Here is a 15,567-nt window from a genome sequence, read left to right on the forward strand (position 1 = left end):
TCTGTAGTAGGGGTGACAGGAGATTAAGAAAAACATGGAGACAAAGAAAAAGAGAGATACTTTTAAGCAAAGCTGGGGCCAAGTGGGATGGTGCCCTCTGATGGAAGAATAGTAACCCAGAACTAGCTCCGCAAGTTTATCATATAGGGTCTAATAATCAGGGAGTTTAACTATAGTGGTATTGTAAATTGTTCAAGGCTTGTGAGTTATCAGGAGGCTTCTTTGTGTACTAAAAAGTTACAGAGCTAGAAACATTTTTGTGGCTATCTACATTTTTGTGGTACCCAGAAAACCCATTGTACTGGAATGTCTAATAACTATCACTAGCATTAAAGCCAGGTATCAAGGCTGTTTGCATCCTTGCCTTTTGGCAAGGAATGTTTCCCAGGCTTGGCTTTTGCCTATACCACAGGATCATCCAATAACTGAGCTCATCTGCTCTCCCCAGAATAGGACATTTCCATCACTGTAGAAAGTTCCCTTCTACCTCTGGCAAAAACTGAACTACTTTCTGTTCCTGTTGTTTTGCTTGTATAATATAAATGGATCTTACTGTTTATGCTTTTTGGCTTCTGGCTTCTCTGATTTAACCAATGATTTTTAGATTCATATGTGTTGTTGAATGTATCTGTAATTCTTTATTTTTTATTGCTTAATATTATTCTGTTATGTGAACATACCATAATTTGTTCATCCCTTCTCCAATTGAGGAAAACTTGGGTTGTTTTTAGCTTTCAACTATTATAAGTAAGTTGCTACAAAATTTTATATGCAAGATTTTGTTTGGCCATAAATTGGTATTTCTTTGAAATATATACTTAGGAGTAACATTTCTAAGGTTTGTGGTAAGTGTATGTTTAACTTCATTAGAGCTGTCAACTTGCTTTCCAAAGTGGTTCTAACATTTTCCCTTTTCACTAGCAATGTATGAAAATTCATTTACTCCACATCTTTGCTAACTTGTGGTATTATCAGTCTTTTTAATTTTAGCCACTCTAGTGAGTATATAGTGGTATCTCAATTGTGAATTTAATTTGCATCTCTCCATTGACTAATGATGATGAACATTTTTTCATGTGCTTATTTGCCATTTGTATGTCTTTGATGAGGTGTTCATTCCAGTTGTTGGCCATTTTTAAAATTATGTTCTTATTGACATTATGTTCTTACTGAGTTGCAAAAATTCTGTGTATGTCCCTGAATAAAATCCTTTATCAGTTACATATTTTGCAAATATTTTCTCCTAATCCATGGCTTGCCTTTTTATTTTTTTAACATTTTTAAAAGAGGAGAAGTCTTTCTTAACACCCCCCAAAAATAATCCAACCAGTAAATAGACAAAGGAATTGAATAGGCACTTCACAGAAGAAGAAATACAAATGGTCAACAAATGTATGAAAAAATTCAATTCTATTATTGAGATATAATATAATAATTTAATTTTAAATATACAGTTTGGATGAGTTTTGACAAGTGTATATAGTTGTGTAATCATACCACAATCTTGGTATAATGCTGCGACCTGTATAGCATAGCAATTAGAGAAATGCAAATTAAAACTACACTGATATTCCATCTCAGTCAGAATGGCAATTTTCAAGAATACAAGTAATAATAAATGTTGGTGAGGGTGTGGGGGAAAAGGCACACTCTTACATTGGTGGTGGGACTGCAAATTGGTGTAGCCCCTCTGGAAAGCAGTGTGGAGATTCCTCAGAAAACTTGGAATGGAACCACCATTTGACCCAATTTTCTACTCCTTTGAATATACTCAAAAGTCTTAAAATCAGCATACTACATGATGCAGCCACATCAATATTTATAGCAGCTTAGTTCACAATAGCTAAGCATTGGAACCACCCTAGTGCCCTTCAACAGATGATTGGATAAAGAAAACGTATTATATATACACGTGGAATATTACTCAGCCATAAAGAAGAATGAAATTATTGCATTTGCAGGTAAATGAAACTAGAGACTATCATGCTAAGTAAAATAAGGCAGCCCCCAAAAACCGAAGGCCAAGAGGCTAGAGTAGTGGTTCAGTGATAGAGTGTTTGCCTGGCATGTGTGAGGCTCTGGGTTCAATCCTCAGTACCACATATACATAATAAAAGTTTTATTGACAACTAAAAAATACACACACACACACACACACATACACACACTAAAGGCCAAATGTTCTCACTGATATGTGGATGCTAACACAATATCAGGTAGGAGGAAAGAATAAAAGTTCAGTAGATTAGATAAAAAGGAATGAAGGGAAGGGAGAAGGGATAGGAATAGGAAAGACAGTAGAATGACATAATTTTCCTATGTTCATATATGAATATATGGCCAGTGAAACTTCACATTATGTACAACCATAAGAATGGGATCCTAATTAGAATGTGATACCCACATCCTCCATATATTTATAGTATCTCAAAATACACTCTTCTGTCATATATGTCTTAAAAGAACAAATTTAAAAAAATAGTTTCTGGGGACAGTAAACAGAATTTTCAAAGATCAATTATATTTGGAATAATGACATTTAAAGACATTAATTTATAGAAATTTAAAATACTTAAATAAGATATCAAGGGCTGGGGCTGTAGCTCAGTGGTGGAGTGTTTGCCTCACAAGGGTGAGGCACTGGGTTTGATCCTTAGCACCACATAAAAACAAATATATATGAAATAAGATATCAGAAGTGTTTAGCATTTGTCATAAAAGCAAAACGAAACAAAAACTTTCAGGTTTTTGGCAAAAAGAAAGAAATGACTGGTTTTAATACTTGAAATAGAAAATAGGTATACAGGTTGATACTTGGTTTTGCTGATATGGAGAAGCTGGACAGTTGGGTCCAAGGAAATACTTTTTATTAATGTATTTGTTTTTAATGTATATAGATTTTTTTCTCCCTTTGTTTTTCCCTGTAAGTTATTCTTCAGAACTGCTCAATTCAGTCCAGCACATAAGGTCCATGCTAAAATGAAAACAAAGAAAAATCTAAAAAAAGAGAAGTTTTTAATTCTGATGAATCTAGTTTTTTTTTTTTAATAATTTATATTTTTTTGGTGTATTCTGTTTAAGAAATCTTTGCCCAATCCAAGATTTTTCTAGCTTCTATTTTTTCTTCTAGAAATTGTATGGTTTTAGCTTTATACTTAGGCTTGTGATCTCTTTTGAGTTAATTTTTTATAAATGGTATGAAGTATCAGGACCTAGTTTTATATTTTACATATCAGTAGCAGTTACTCCAGTTTCTTTTGATACATTTAGTTACTTTGGCACATTGATTGAAAATCAGTTGACCATGTGTATATATGTCTATTTTGGACTTTATACTGTTCCATTGATCTCTGTCTTATCACAATGCCTCTGTTACTGTGTCTTTATACTAACTCTTGAAATCGGGTCATTACAGGTTCTTTAATTATCTTCCAAAATTATTTTGGCTATTCTAAGATTTTCACATTTTCATATGAATTTATAGTCAAAGGTAGTTGTTTTATGACAAAGTTTGATGGTATTTTGATTGATATTGCATTAAATCTTTAGATCAATTTGTAAGAATTGATATTGTAACTATATTGAATCTTCATTCCATGAACTTGTTATATCTCTCTACTTATTTAAATATTTAAAACTTTCCCTCAGCAATGTTTGAAGTTTTCAGTATATAGGTCTTTTTTTCCAATGTATAGGTCTTGCATATGCTTTATAATTTGTCTTTAAGTAGTAATATCATAAATGATATTTTTAAAATTTTAATTGCTACTAGAGCAGTAGAAATACGATTGATTTTTGTATTCTGACCTTTTATCCTGTGACCTTGCTAATGCACTTAGTTCTGATAGCTTTAAAAAATATACACAGCCACTTAAGTTCCTTAGGGTTTTCTGTGTAGATGATCAAATTGGCTATGAATTTCACCTCCTTTCTAGCCTATATGCCTTTTGTTTATTTATTTTCTTGCCTTACTGCATAGCTAAGTCTCCACAACAATGCTGAAAGAAATGGTAAAAGCAAATCTCCTTGCTTTCTGGTATCAGGAGAAAAGCACTCATATGCTCCTTAGATACTCCTTTTCAGGTTGAGGAAGCTACTTTCTGATCTTATTTTTCTGAGAGCTATTAAACATAAACTGGTATTGAATTTTTAAAAAATCAACTGAGATGATTATAGTTTTGTCAGTTAATGTGGTGAATTACATTTTTTTTTTTTTTTAAATGGTTGTGGTTCTGGGGATTGAAGTTCCCAGCCCCTGCATTGATTTTTAAATGTTAAAAGTTTTGTATTCCTGTGATAAGCCCTATTTTGATGTGATGATATAAATGGCTATTTAATAGGCAAAGATTTTTTTTTAATGTCTGGTTTATGAGGGCTATTTATCAGTGATTTTCTTTTCCTGTAATGTCAATGGTCTTTATTTCAAGATAATGGTGGCCTTTCAAAATGTATTGGGATATATTCTGTTTTCTGGAAGAGTTTGTGTAGAGGTACCATTATTTCTTTCATAAACATTAGGTGGAATTCTCCAATGATGCTATCTGGGCCAGGAGTTTTCTTTATGGGAAAACTCACTATGAATTGAGTATCTATAATAGAAATAGTGCTATTAAGGTTATCTAGGTTTCCTTGAATGGACTTTGATAGTTTGTACCTTTCAAGGAATTTACATATTTCATCCAGGTTATCAAATCTGTTAGGGTAAAGTTTTTTTGTAATAGTCCCTTATAATCCATTTAAAGTATGTAATATCTGTAGGGATGTGCCCTGTTCTGTTTCTTATATTGGTAATCTGTTCTTTCTCATTTCTTTTCCTAATCAGACTGGCCCAGAGGTTTATCAACTTTGTTGATCTTTTTAAAGAACTGTATTTTTATTTTATTTATGTTTCCTATTCCATTGACTTCCCTTTCCTTTCTTCTGCCTCTTGGAGTTTAATTTGCTATTCTTTTTCTGGTTTCTTAAGGTGGAAGGTTAGATCCATGATCAGTTTTTTGTTTTTTGTTTTTTTACCATTATTTCATTAGTAATCTGTTTCTGTCATCTTCTTCTGGCTTTCTAATGGTACACATGTTTGCTATTTCCCCACAGGTCACATATGGTTTGTTCATTTGTTTCTGTCATTTTTACTCACCATGCTTAATTTGAATAGTTTCTCTTGTTGCATCTTCCAGCTTATTGCTCTTTCTTTCTATAGTACTCTAACATGCTGTTAATCCTATTCAATGTATTTTTAATCCTAACATTGTGTTGTTATCTCTAGAAGTTCCATTTGGGAACTTCCATTTCATATCTTTCATTTCTCTCCTCATCTATTCATATTTTCTTCTTAAACATCTGAGTCATATTTTAATAGCTGTTGTATTTTCCCAATGCTTAGTAATGTTGGATGTTTTTTAATATCTGTTGGACATTTGCATGTCTTGTGAGAATTATCTCTTCAATTTTTTTGCCCATTTTTATAGTTGGGTGATTTGTTTTCAGGCTTTTGAGTTGTTTGAGTTCCTTATGAATTTCGGAAATTAATTCCTTATCAGATGTGTGGTTTGCATATATTTTCTTCTGTTTTTAGGCTATCTTTTCACTCTGTTTACTTCATTCTTCAGAAACTTTTTTTAAAATATACTTTTTAGTTGTTGATGGACACAATATCTTTATCGCATTTATTTATCTTTATGTGGTGCTGAGGATCAAACCCAGGGCCTCACACATGCTAGGCAAGCACTCTCCTACTGAGCTACAACCCCAGCCCCTGCAGAAGCTTTTTAATTTCATATCATTGCATAGGCTTTTGGGATCATATCCAAAAATATTGCCCAGACCAGTATCATGTAACTTTTTCCCTGTTTAGTCCTAGTAGTTTTATATTTTCAGGTCTTACATTTAAGACTTTGATCCATTTTGAGTTAATTTTTGCATATGATGTGAGATGAAGGTCTGATTTCACTTTTCTGCATGTGGATATATCCATTTTCTTCAGCATCATTAATTGAAAAGACTATTTATCTATTGTGTATTTTTGGCATTTTTATCAAAAATCTTTAGACCATAAATGTATGGATTTATTTCTGGTCTATTGTGTTTCATTGGTGTTTATATCTTTTTTTATATACTGTTACTATGCTGTTTTGATTACTATAGCTTTTCAGTAGTTTCTTTAATCAGGAAGCATGAGCTCCTTACCTGACTCTGGTATCCAGGTAGTGCTGGCCTTGTAAAATGAGTTTAGAAGTTTTCGCTCCTCTTCAGTTTTTTAGAAGATTTTGAGGATTGCTGTTAGTTCTACTTTAAATGTTTGGTAGATTCAGCTGTGGAGCCATTGGGTTCTGGGCTTTTGTTAAGAAATTATTTAATTAACTGATTCAATCTCCTTGTTCATTATTTGTCTGTTTAGATTTTTCTATTTCTTTCTAATTCAGTCTTGGTAGTTTGTATATATCTAGCAATTTACATATATATATATATGTATAAATATAGCAATATTTATATATATATGTATAAATATAGCAATATTTATATATATATGTATAAATATAGCAATATTTATATATATCTAGCAATTTACTATATCTCTTTGATGAATTCACTCTTTATCATTATATAATGACCTTCTTTGTCTTGTTATTACTTAACATCTGTTTTATATAAATATTAGCATCTGCTGTATGTCTTTTTTACATCCTTTTCTTTGAACCTGTGTGTGTTTTTTAAAGGTGAAGTGTTTTGTAGGCAGCATGTAATTGGGTCTTTTTGTTTCTTAAATATATTCAACACATTGTATGTTGGTCTGCACACTTGAAGAAACAAAGATTTATTCTAGTCTTTGTGTACTGACTTTTTCTGGACAGGCCATTTGTCATGGTCCATGGTGGGCTTGTTGATGGAGTCTTCAGGCTGACTGATCTGGTGCTGAGTCTTTGTAGTTGGGCCTAGAGCCTGGATCCACTGGCATCAGCCTATTGACTGAGTCCTTGGGGGTGGGCCTGGAACCTGGGTTTACAAGGGTAGGCCTAGAATCTTTATCTGTGGTGGTCTGGCCTGAAGCTTAAGTCCAAGTGGCTGACCTGGGGCTGGAGTTGTTCTTGAGACTGAGACTGCAGAAGGCAGCCAGGTTCTATGGTGGGCCTGGTGCTTGGTCCCTCAGGAATAAACCTAGAGCCTGAGTCTGCAGCTTGGATTGGTGCTGCGCAGTTTTGGAGCCTGAATATATGCAGGGGATAGGCCTGAAAACTGGGGCCATGAGGGCTGACCTGGGTCCTAGTGTTGCAAGGCTGACCTAGAACCTGGGTCCACAGAGGTGATCCTGGGGTCTGGTGTTAAAGGGACTGGTCCAGCACTAGGGTCTGTTGGGATGGGCCTGGATCCTGGGTGTGTTGGACTATGGAGGTACAGTGGCTAGCTTATTTATGGGTGGGGCTTATGGGGCCTGGCCTAGAACTGGGTAGTTGGACTGCGCTTAGAGCCTGAGTCTTCTTAAACCATAGTCAAAATTCAAAGGTAAGCTTTGTTCTAGGTGTAGGCTAAAGGAAATGACGTACAGCAGATAGACTTCTCCGAAGCATTTAGTGGCTGAGACCTAACTAGCAAGTAGGCTTCCCTAGCCCTGCTGTTGACCAAGTAGGTGGTGAAGGCCTTGTGTAGCTGTTTTAGTCCATTTTCTATTGCTATAACCTAATACCACAGGCTGGATAATTGATAAAGTAAGAGATTTGTTTAGCTCATGGTTTGGAAGTACAAGATGATGGTGTCAGCATCTGCTTGTCATCTGGTGAAGTCTTTTTTGCTGGATCTGACATGTTGTCAAAGGTAAAGACTGAGTAGGTTTGCCTACTCTTCTTATAAAGCCATTAATGCCATCATGAAGACCCTACCTCATGACCTCATTTAATTCTAATTATTTCCCAAATGGCTTGTCTCCAAATACAATTAACATATGACTTTGGGGAGAATAAAAATTGTGGAATTTGCAGGTAAGTGGATGGAGTTGGGGAATATCATGCTAAGTGAAGTAAGCCAATCCCCCAAAACCCAAAGGCCAAATGTTTTCTCTGATATGTGGATGCTGATCCATAGTGGGGGCGGGGGTGGGGAGCATGGGAACAATGGAGGAACTTTAGATAGGGCAGGGCAGGGGATGGAGGAGATGGGACAAGGGGGTAGGAAAGACAGTGGAATGAAATGGACATTGTTACCCTAAGTACCTGTATGAAGACACAAATGGTGTGACTCTACTTTGTGTATAACCAGAGATATGAAAAATTGCGCTCTATACGTGTACTATAAATTGAAATGCATTCTGCTATCATATAAAACAAATTAGAATAAATAAATAAAATTTTAAAAACATATGACTTTGGGGATTAAATTTCAACATGAGTTTTGGAGGGGGCAAACACCTAGACCACAGGAATTGTTAAACTAGCATTTTGTTCACACTAAGTTCATCCTGGGAATAAAGACTGCTTTGGCAAGATTCTTATACTACTGTCAGTGCTAGCAAGAATGTAATAAGATGGACAGTTTTTTTACATCACTGGTAGGATTGAATTTTTATACCACTCTTCTGGAAAGTAATTTGGCAGAGTATTAAAAGGGCTTTTAAAATGTCCGTTCTCTTTGGTCTAGTTTTCATATTTATAGAAGTCTGTCTTAAAGAATCAGGAAAGTGAACATGAATTTATATTCAGAGCTCTTAACTGCTATGTTACTTATAATAGGGGAAAGTTGGAAAGAATCTGAATGTCTAACATAAGAAGAATGGTAAATCATGTCAGTTGTATAGCTACATGATGAAATATTTTGCAGCAAACTTTCAAATGCCTAATGACGCTGGAAAATGTTCATGAAACAAGGTTGAATGAAAAATCAACATTTTATATGCAGTATGATCCTTTATTTAAAAAAGAAAAAAATATATAAACATTTATATATGGTAAAAAGACCAGAGGTAAATACAACAAATTATCATCAGTGGTGGGATTATGGGTGATTTGTTTTTCTTTTTTAAACATGTCTGTATTGTTTCAGATTTTCTGCAGTGAGTCTATATGCCTTCTATAATCAGAAAAAAAAAAACAGTAAATGTTATAAAAATGTCTCTGCATACGCTACACTGAACCAAAAAAGACTGTTATTTTTCACAATTGGTGGGCAAAAAGTGGTTTATGTTAGAGTTGAATTTGCCAGTTATCATAATGTGCAAATGGATTTTGAATTCTCCAGCTTTTCACATTGTGTAGTGAGTATGGCCCACATTGCCAGCTCAGGCATATGAGCTCCAGCACGGCCCATCTGCTGCTCAAGCTTGGCTTGGCTGACACAGATTTATTTCATTTCATTCCTTAATTTGGCAATGTTTTCTCTTTTCTCATTATCATAGCTAGGATTCGAATCAGTGTTACTCATTTTGCTTACCAGTTTGTTGTTTTCTTCCATTTTGTGAAGACGAAGAAGCCAACAATGGACTTCTGTCTTCTGAAAATGCAGTGCTTGTCCTTTGGGATCTTGGGCATGTATTGCTAAAGTGCCCTCTGTTTCTGATGCTTGCAAGCCATTTCAATTGTTTTGATAAGTAGAAAATTTCATGGTGTATTTTTCAAAGAGCTTAGTGTTCTTCTCCCACCCTCACCTCAGAAGATTTGGAAATGATTCCAAATAGAAATTATAAACATTAGCCTTAAGCTAAGCTCTCTCCATCTGGTATTTGATGCATTTTTAAACTACAGGCTCATGTTATTTGTTCAGTCTTCATCAATACTGCAAAAGCACATGGAGTGAGACTGAACTCTGTCCCAAGCACCCTACACTAAGAAAGGATTTTCCTCTGAATTGGTTTGTATTTCAGAGAGCCCTGGGATAGTCAGCCAGATCGCTAGGAATTTGTTCAGTTGAAACTTTAGAACTATTAGAATCATCTTAGAGATTTCTTGAATGTGTTTGTTAGGATATGATGGCCATTGCTTGAGAATCCCCTCTGAGCCTAATACTTTTTTTGAAGAGACAGTCTTTGTAAGATTTTGTGCTGCTTTTCTCTCTAGGTTATCCAGAAGAAACTTATCCAATTTATGACCTTTCAGACTGTATCAAACGTAGACAAGAAACAATCCTGGTGGATTACCCTGATCCAAAAGAGCCCTCTGCTGAAGAAATAGCTGAAAGAATGGAAGTGATGGAAGAGGAAGAATCAGACCACTTGGGTTGGGAAGGTCTGCCCACTGACCCAAGAGCCCAGGAGGATAATTCTGTTATCTTGTGTGACCCAAAGCCAGAAACATGCTCCTGCTGTTTTCATGAAGAAGATCCTGCTGTCTTGGCAGAGAATGCTGGATTCAGTGCAGATAGCTACAGTGAGCAAGAGGAAGCCTCCAAAGAGGACTCTCCTGAAGACTTTAGAGATGAAGGGTTGGGCGTCAATGCTGATAAAACATTTACAAGTGGCGTGTTGAGGAAGCGTAACCCCCAGGGTTTAGAGTGAAAGCAGCCAGTTTGGTGAAGTATCCATTACTTTAGTCCCAAGGTGACCTTTCTCTTCTCTCTGATTTCATCCTTGGCCTCATGCCCTGTACTTTCTTTTCTGTGTTCAGATGTCATAGCTATCAGGCCACTACCATGGATATCATGTATCCTTCCTGGTGCTTACACACCTGTCACCTTGTAAAACATAGTCATTAGTATAAACACAGGATAGCTTCACTCTTCCTCTTCCTGTTTTTCCCGCATCAGGGAAGTTGATCCATGGAATAATTCTTTGGTCTACCATAGTTACATATGAGACTATCAAAAGGTCTGACTCTTCCTGCTAGAAGCAACAGGTTTACCTGTGAATGAACTCGGTTACAGATGATAGGACTTAAAGTGGTAAAAGTGAAGATTTTGGACTTCAGGATGCCTTATTCTTTGGGTCTTGAGCAGGATAGTGGTCCTCTGGGGAGAAGTGATCATTTTCTTTGTGTGGTCCATGGTCCTAGAGCAGAGCAAGACTCTGCTGGCTGAGCTGAAACTTCTTCATTCAGTGAAGGTCTTTCTCAAAACACTGATGCCCAGACATTCTCTTTTCTCAGACATCCTCTTTTCTCCGGAATAGTGGAAGACTTACCACTGACCTGTGAATGAGCCTGCAGGCCTATTTGGGTATTGTTTTGCTCTGACATGGCCTGGTTTTCTAACTTCCTTTCTATTCTGCTATTCTATCCCCTTTTCTGCTTAAAAGACCAGGGAAACCCAGAGGCATCTTTGTACCTCTGGTCTTCAGCAGCCAGAGGAAGCTGTAGAGACTTTAGTCCCTGCCCTACAGGGGCTGTTTGGGCTCTGGGAAGGCCTGCCCAAGTGTAGTGATCCTGCTGGGAAGAGCTCAGAATGTCAGGGACCCAGTAATAAGAGAACCTGTGCACTCTTGTATAGTCCTTGCCTCAAAGCTGTTTCTTAACATTGTGCCCATTGGGAAATTGTTCTCAAAACGGCATGAATCAAGACAGAAATGAGGACTGAGCTTGTACACAAAGTGCCAACATAGCAGGGAAGTTGCACAGTTATCCATCACAGAGAACCAATATAGCCATGCCTTGGGGAAGAAACCATGTGTTCTCTATTTGAATGTTTGGGTCTTTTGAGAGAGCTGGGGAATGTAGGAAGTAAATTAGGACTGGGAGGATTTTGACCAGGCTGGAAACGTGTTTTAAGCTACCATTCAGCTCGTGAGACAAGATGGCACCTATGAATTCTGACAAAAAGGATGAGTGAATTCAGTTTATATGTAAGACCTGAGAGTTTAAGAGGACATGTTCCTGAGGACATTTTATCACATTATAAAATGAGAAAGATGGAAAACTTAAGAAATTGTATGAAGGTAGATATAGATTTTAGAGTTCCTTTGTGCCTGGCACGAATATGATGCCCAGCATATAGTTAAAATCACACGTGTAAGCTTAGACTACTGTCAGAAGGTATGTCGGTTACTACAAGGCATTACTTGTTAATTGAACTGTACATAAAAGTCAATGAAGATTGAGTCCTTAGAAAGAAGACCACAATGCATCTATCTCTGTGTAGAACATTTGTTTTACATTATAAAGAATGCTATTTAAAATGTACAGAAGACAACCTAGAATGCCATGTAATACTAAAGGTAAAAATAATGTAGGGTCCTCTTCACCATTTGGTAAATTGTTTTCTGTATGATTTTCCTTCATTCACCATGAGGGGCTGATTTATAAGTAAAGCCCTGGGTCTCTGGTTTAAATTTCTTTTTTGCCTTAGGATGTGATTCCCTTACTAGAAATAAGTACTTTTGTTTTCCTTTCAATTATTCATCCAGTCATTCATTTAGAATGAATTCATTTAAAACTTAAAACAACTAACTGCTCAGTGCTAGGTACTAGGAACAGAAGACTCAGTTCCTACTTTTAAAACAAAACAAACAAAAAAACCCCACCTCAATTTAACATAGGAGCCTGACAGATAAAATGAACTATGAACTGTAAGACGAATCAAGATTGTGAATTCTGAAGGCAGAGGAAAATGGGTCATGATCTTTCCCTGTATACTCTAGCTATAGAACTTTGGGTCAGCTCCTTGGGCAGTCTGAGCCTTGGCATTTTCATCTATAAAGTAAGCATAATAAAAGTCCAGGTCTCACAAGGTTTTAAGTATTAAATGAAATCATCAGTGCATTTAAAATGGCATTGCTTCTAATTCATGCATGATAACCACTCATTGAGTAATAGCTGTTTTATTATACAGTGTTTTATGCTGTGATTTGGTATGGACCCAAAACTACAGGAACATTAAGGAAAGAGAAATAATATTGCCAAAACTGCTTCCAAGAAATTTTTCAGAGGTGGACCTTGGGGTATGCCAAGAATTTCTCCAAGTGGGCAAGGAAATAGTATTAGCAAAAGCAGTGAAGTAGAAAGTATATGGATGTTCAGGTATCTTGATGAGGCTGGTGTGTAAAGTGTTGCATAACCAATCTTGTAAGTGATACCCTATGGGAAAAAATGGCTTATGGAAATAGTTCCTGCCAAAAGCATTAAACCCTCATCATGGCTCCTGCTACCTAGATCTTAGTTGGTTTATCTATCAGGAATATATTTGTTTCTGTATCAAAAATTTTAACGTAACTTTTAGTTATTTAGGATTTAGACAGTGTTTTTTGGATTTTCTGAATTATTTTATCCTTTAGGAATGACAATTTGTGTGTGTGTGTGTATGTATGTGTGTGTGTGTGTATATATAAACTTAGGGTGACCAAAATTATGAGACTGATGTTTGTTGATGTGTCTTCATTTCTCAGAACGAAGGGACTAAAATTTGATCACTCCCCTGGCACTAGGTTTGTAGTGACCTTTAGGTATTGTGGCAGAGTACATAAAGCATCAATTAGGGGGCAGATAATTGGCCTAATCAACAATACATTATCTGGGATCATGCTTGGTAAAGCAGGTAGGTAATCCAGCCAGGAGATCCCTTCTCCTAGTCACACCAGCAACACAAGGAAAGCATCTTATTTGCTCCAGAAGTTGGGTCCAGAGAAGTATGCTGAAGAGGTATATTTGGCCTCTAGAAATAATGGCTTTAAGAACCACATTCTTGCTGGGTATCGTGGCACATACCTGTAATCCCAGAAGCTTGGAAGGCTGAGACAGGAGGATTGTGAGTTCAAAGCAACTCAGTGAGACCCTGTCTCTAAATAAAATACAAAAAATAAGGCTGGGGATGTGTTTCAGAGGTTGAGTGCCTCAGAGTTCAATCTCTGGTATCACCGCCCCCCCCCCAAAAAAAAAAAACCCTCATTCTCTGCACTGTGGGCTTGAATGATCAAATAAACTTATGGTTCAAACTGAGATTATTTGTGAAAAAGCAGCTTTAATAATAATTATGTCAAAGAGACTAAAATTTGACCAGTGCTACCCTGGACATAGGTCTGATCAGTGAAGATGTTTCTTCAATTTGATGCCTAAACAAACAAAAACTTTCCTTTTAAAGAATTTCCTATATATGCTATTTTCTACAGAGGCCACAGTGGGTAGGCCATGATTCAGGCAGGAAATGCCCTTAGTCACATCAGAATTCTCATTGTGGGGGGAAAAAACCCACTCATTACCACACTCTTAAATTACTTATTTAGACTATTTGTATTCCAAAGGAAATTTTAGGATGTCAGCTATTCAGCAATATTGAGAAAAACATGAATGACACATATGCCATCACCTCGGTTATGTACTTGCCTCTCTCCATTTTCTTGGACAAAGAAAATAGAAAAAAATGTTAATTAGATAATTTAACTTTTCAGAGCACCAGTTTCCTCATTTATGAATTGGGAATAATATCCACCTTTCAGGGCTCTTAGGATTAGATATTGTTTAGTGTCCCTCCCAGCATGAAGCACAGGATAAGTGCTTAGTGACAACATCAACAGAAGTCATCACTCTGTCCTCAAGTCCTATTCTGCTGAGTCATCACACTAGACACTCTACAGCTACCTTGACTGCTGGGAATGGCTGACAGTCATGCTGTAGTCTCTAGGCGAGTTTAGTTGTGATCTCCTTTAGGATCAGATCATTAGCTTTTCATGTCTGCTTCCAGGCTCAACTCTAGCCTCTATTCTCTTTACTTCAAATCTGCCACAGCTGCAGAAACAATTTTCATGCATGTGCAAATCCTGTTAAAATGAATAAGGCTGAGGAGTCAAGTGCCTGGGTCTTCAATGTTATATCTGTTGGGCCTTTCCCACATTTTTTAAGCCCTAAAATCCTGTTCCCCAGGGCCAGGCTCACAAGGGATACTTGGGAACCCCCAGTCAGTTCCTTCAGATGTCACCACTGACCCTGAAAAGGACTGCTGTAATTTAAATACCTTCTAACCTATCTTGAACTCTTTAGCGACCTCTTGAGTGTGGCTCTGATGATCCTTGAACTTAAAAGGCATAGCCAGAGGGAAGGCTGTGTTGATCCACATCAGTGGTTCTAAACAAGCTATGATCCCTTTGTTATTACCACCCATCTAACCACTTGAGACTCCTAGAAACAACTGGTGTAGAAAAATATTTAAGGAAAGAGACATGTTTTTCTCCTTTTATTAAAAAAAAAAAAGCACATTTGTGTTGAAACAATTCAAGTTTAATTTGCTGATATATGAACTCAGACAAACACTACATTCTACAACATACATAATGTCAATATGGGAAAATACCAAGTTTGTCATTGCACATACCAATAAATAAATACATTTGCTTCAGAATACCAAAAAAGTTTATTCAAAAAGTCACTTAATAAAAGCACAGTTTTGCAAGTTTGTCTAAAACTCCAGATAATTTTGAACAAAAATAAAATGTCTGACCACTCCAAAATAGGAAAAGACAATCTTGTGCAAGTAGACATACACATTCTAGGCATTATGAAAACTGGCTAAATATGTGTTCCCAGCAAGAGGAATGTTACCCATCCTGACCAAGTCCCCTCTATCTTCAAATGTAGGATTGAAGAGGCCAGAGTTGGGCTTCCCCTTCTAAGCCATTCTGAGTTGCTCTCTAAGAACTCTGGACCTTAGCCTCACCTCCAGCTCTGCCTG

At 36.5% G+C, this 15,567-nt stretch overlaps 1 protein-coding gene across 3 annotated transcripts in view; it reads left to right on the forward strand.

Annotated features, from left to right (window-relative positions):
• The window catches only part of Ric3 (RIC3 acetylcholine receptor chaperone), a 36,112-nt gene extending 23,491 nt beyond the window's left edge, over positions 1 to 12,621 (forward strand). For all 3 annotated transcript variants that reach the window (XM_027942395.2, XM_027942394.2, XM_071616404.1), the window contains one exon: positions 10,038 to 12,621. In XM_027942395.2, the coding sequence (XP_027798196.1) occupies positions 10,038 to 10,474 (437 nt within the window). In that variant the 3' untranslated portion in view covers positions 10,475 to 12,621. The remainder of the gene's footprint in view (positions 1 to 10,037) is intronic.
• Positions 12,622 to 15,567: the final 2,946 nt, after the last annotated feature.

Source organism: Marmota flaviventris, chromosome 9, assembly GCF_047511675.1.
Source record: "Marmota flaviventris isolate mMarFla1 chromosome 9, mMarFla1.hap1, whole genome shotgun sequence".
Lineage (NCBI taxonomy): Eukaryota > Metazoa > Chordata > Mammalia > Rodentia > Sciuridae > Marmota > Marmota flaviventris.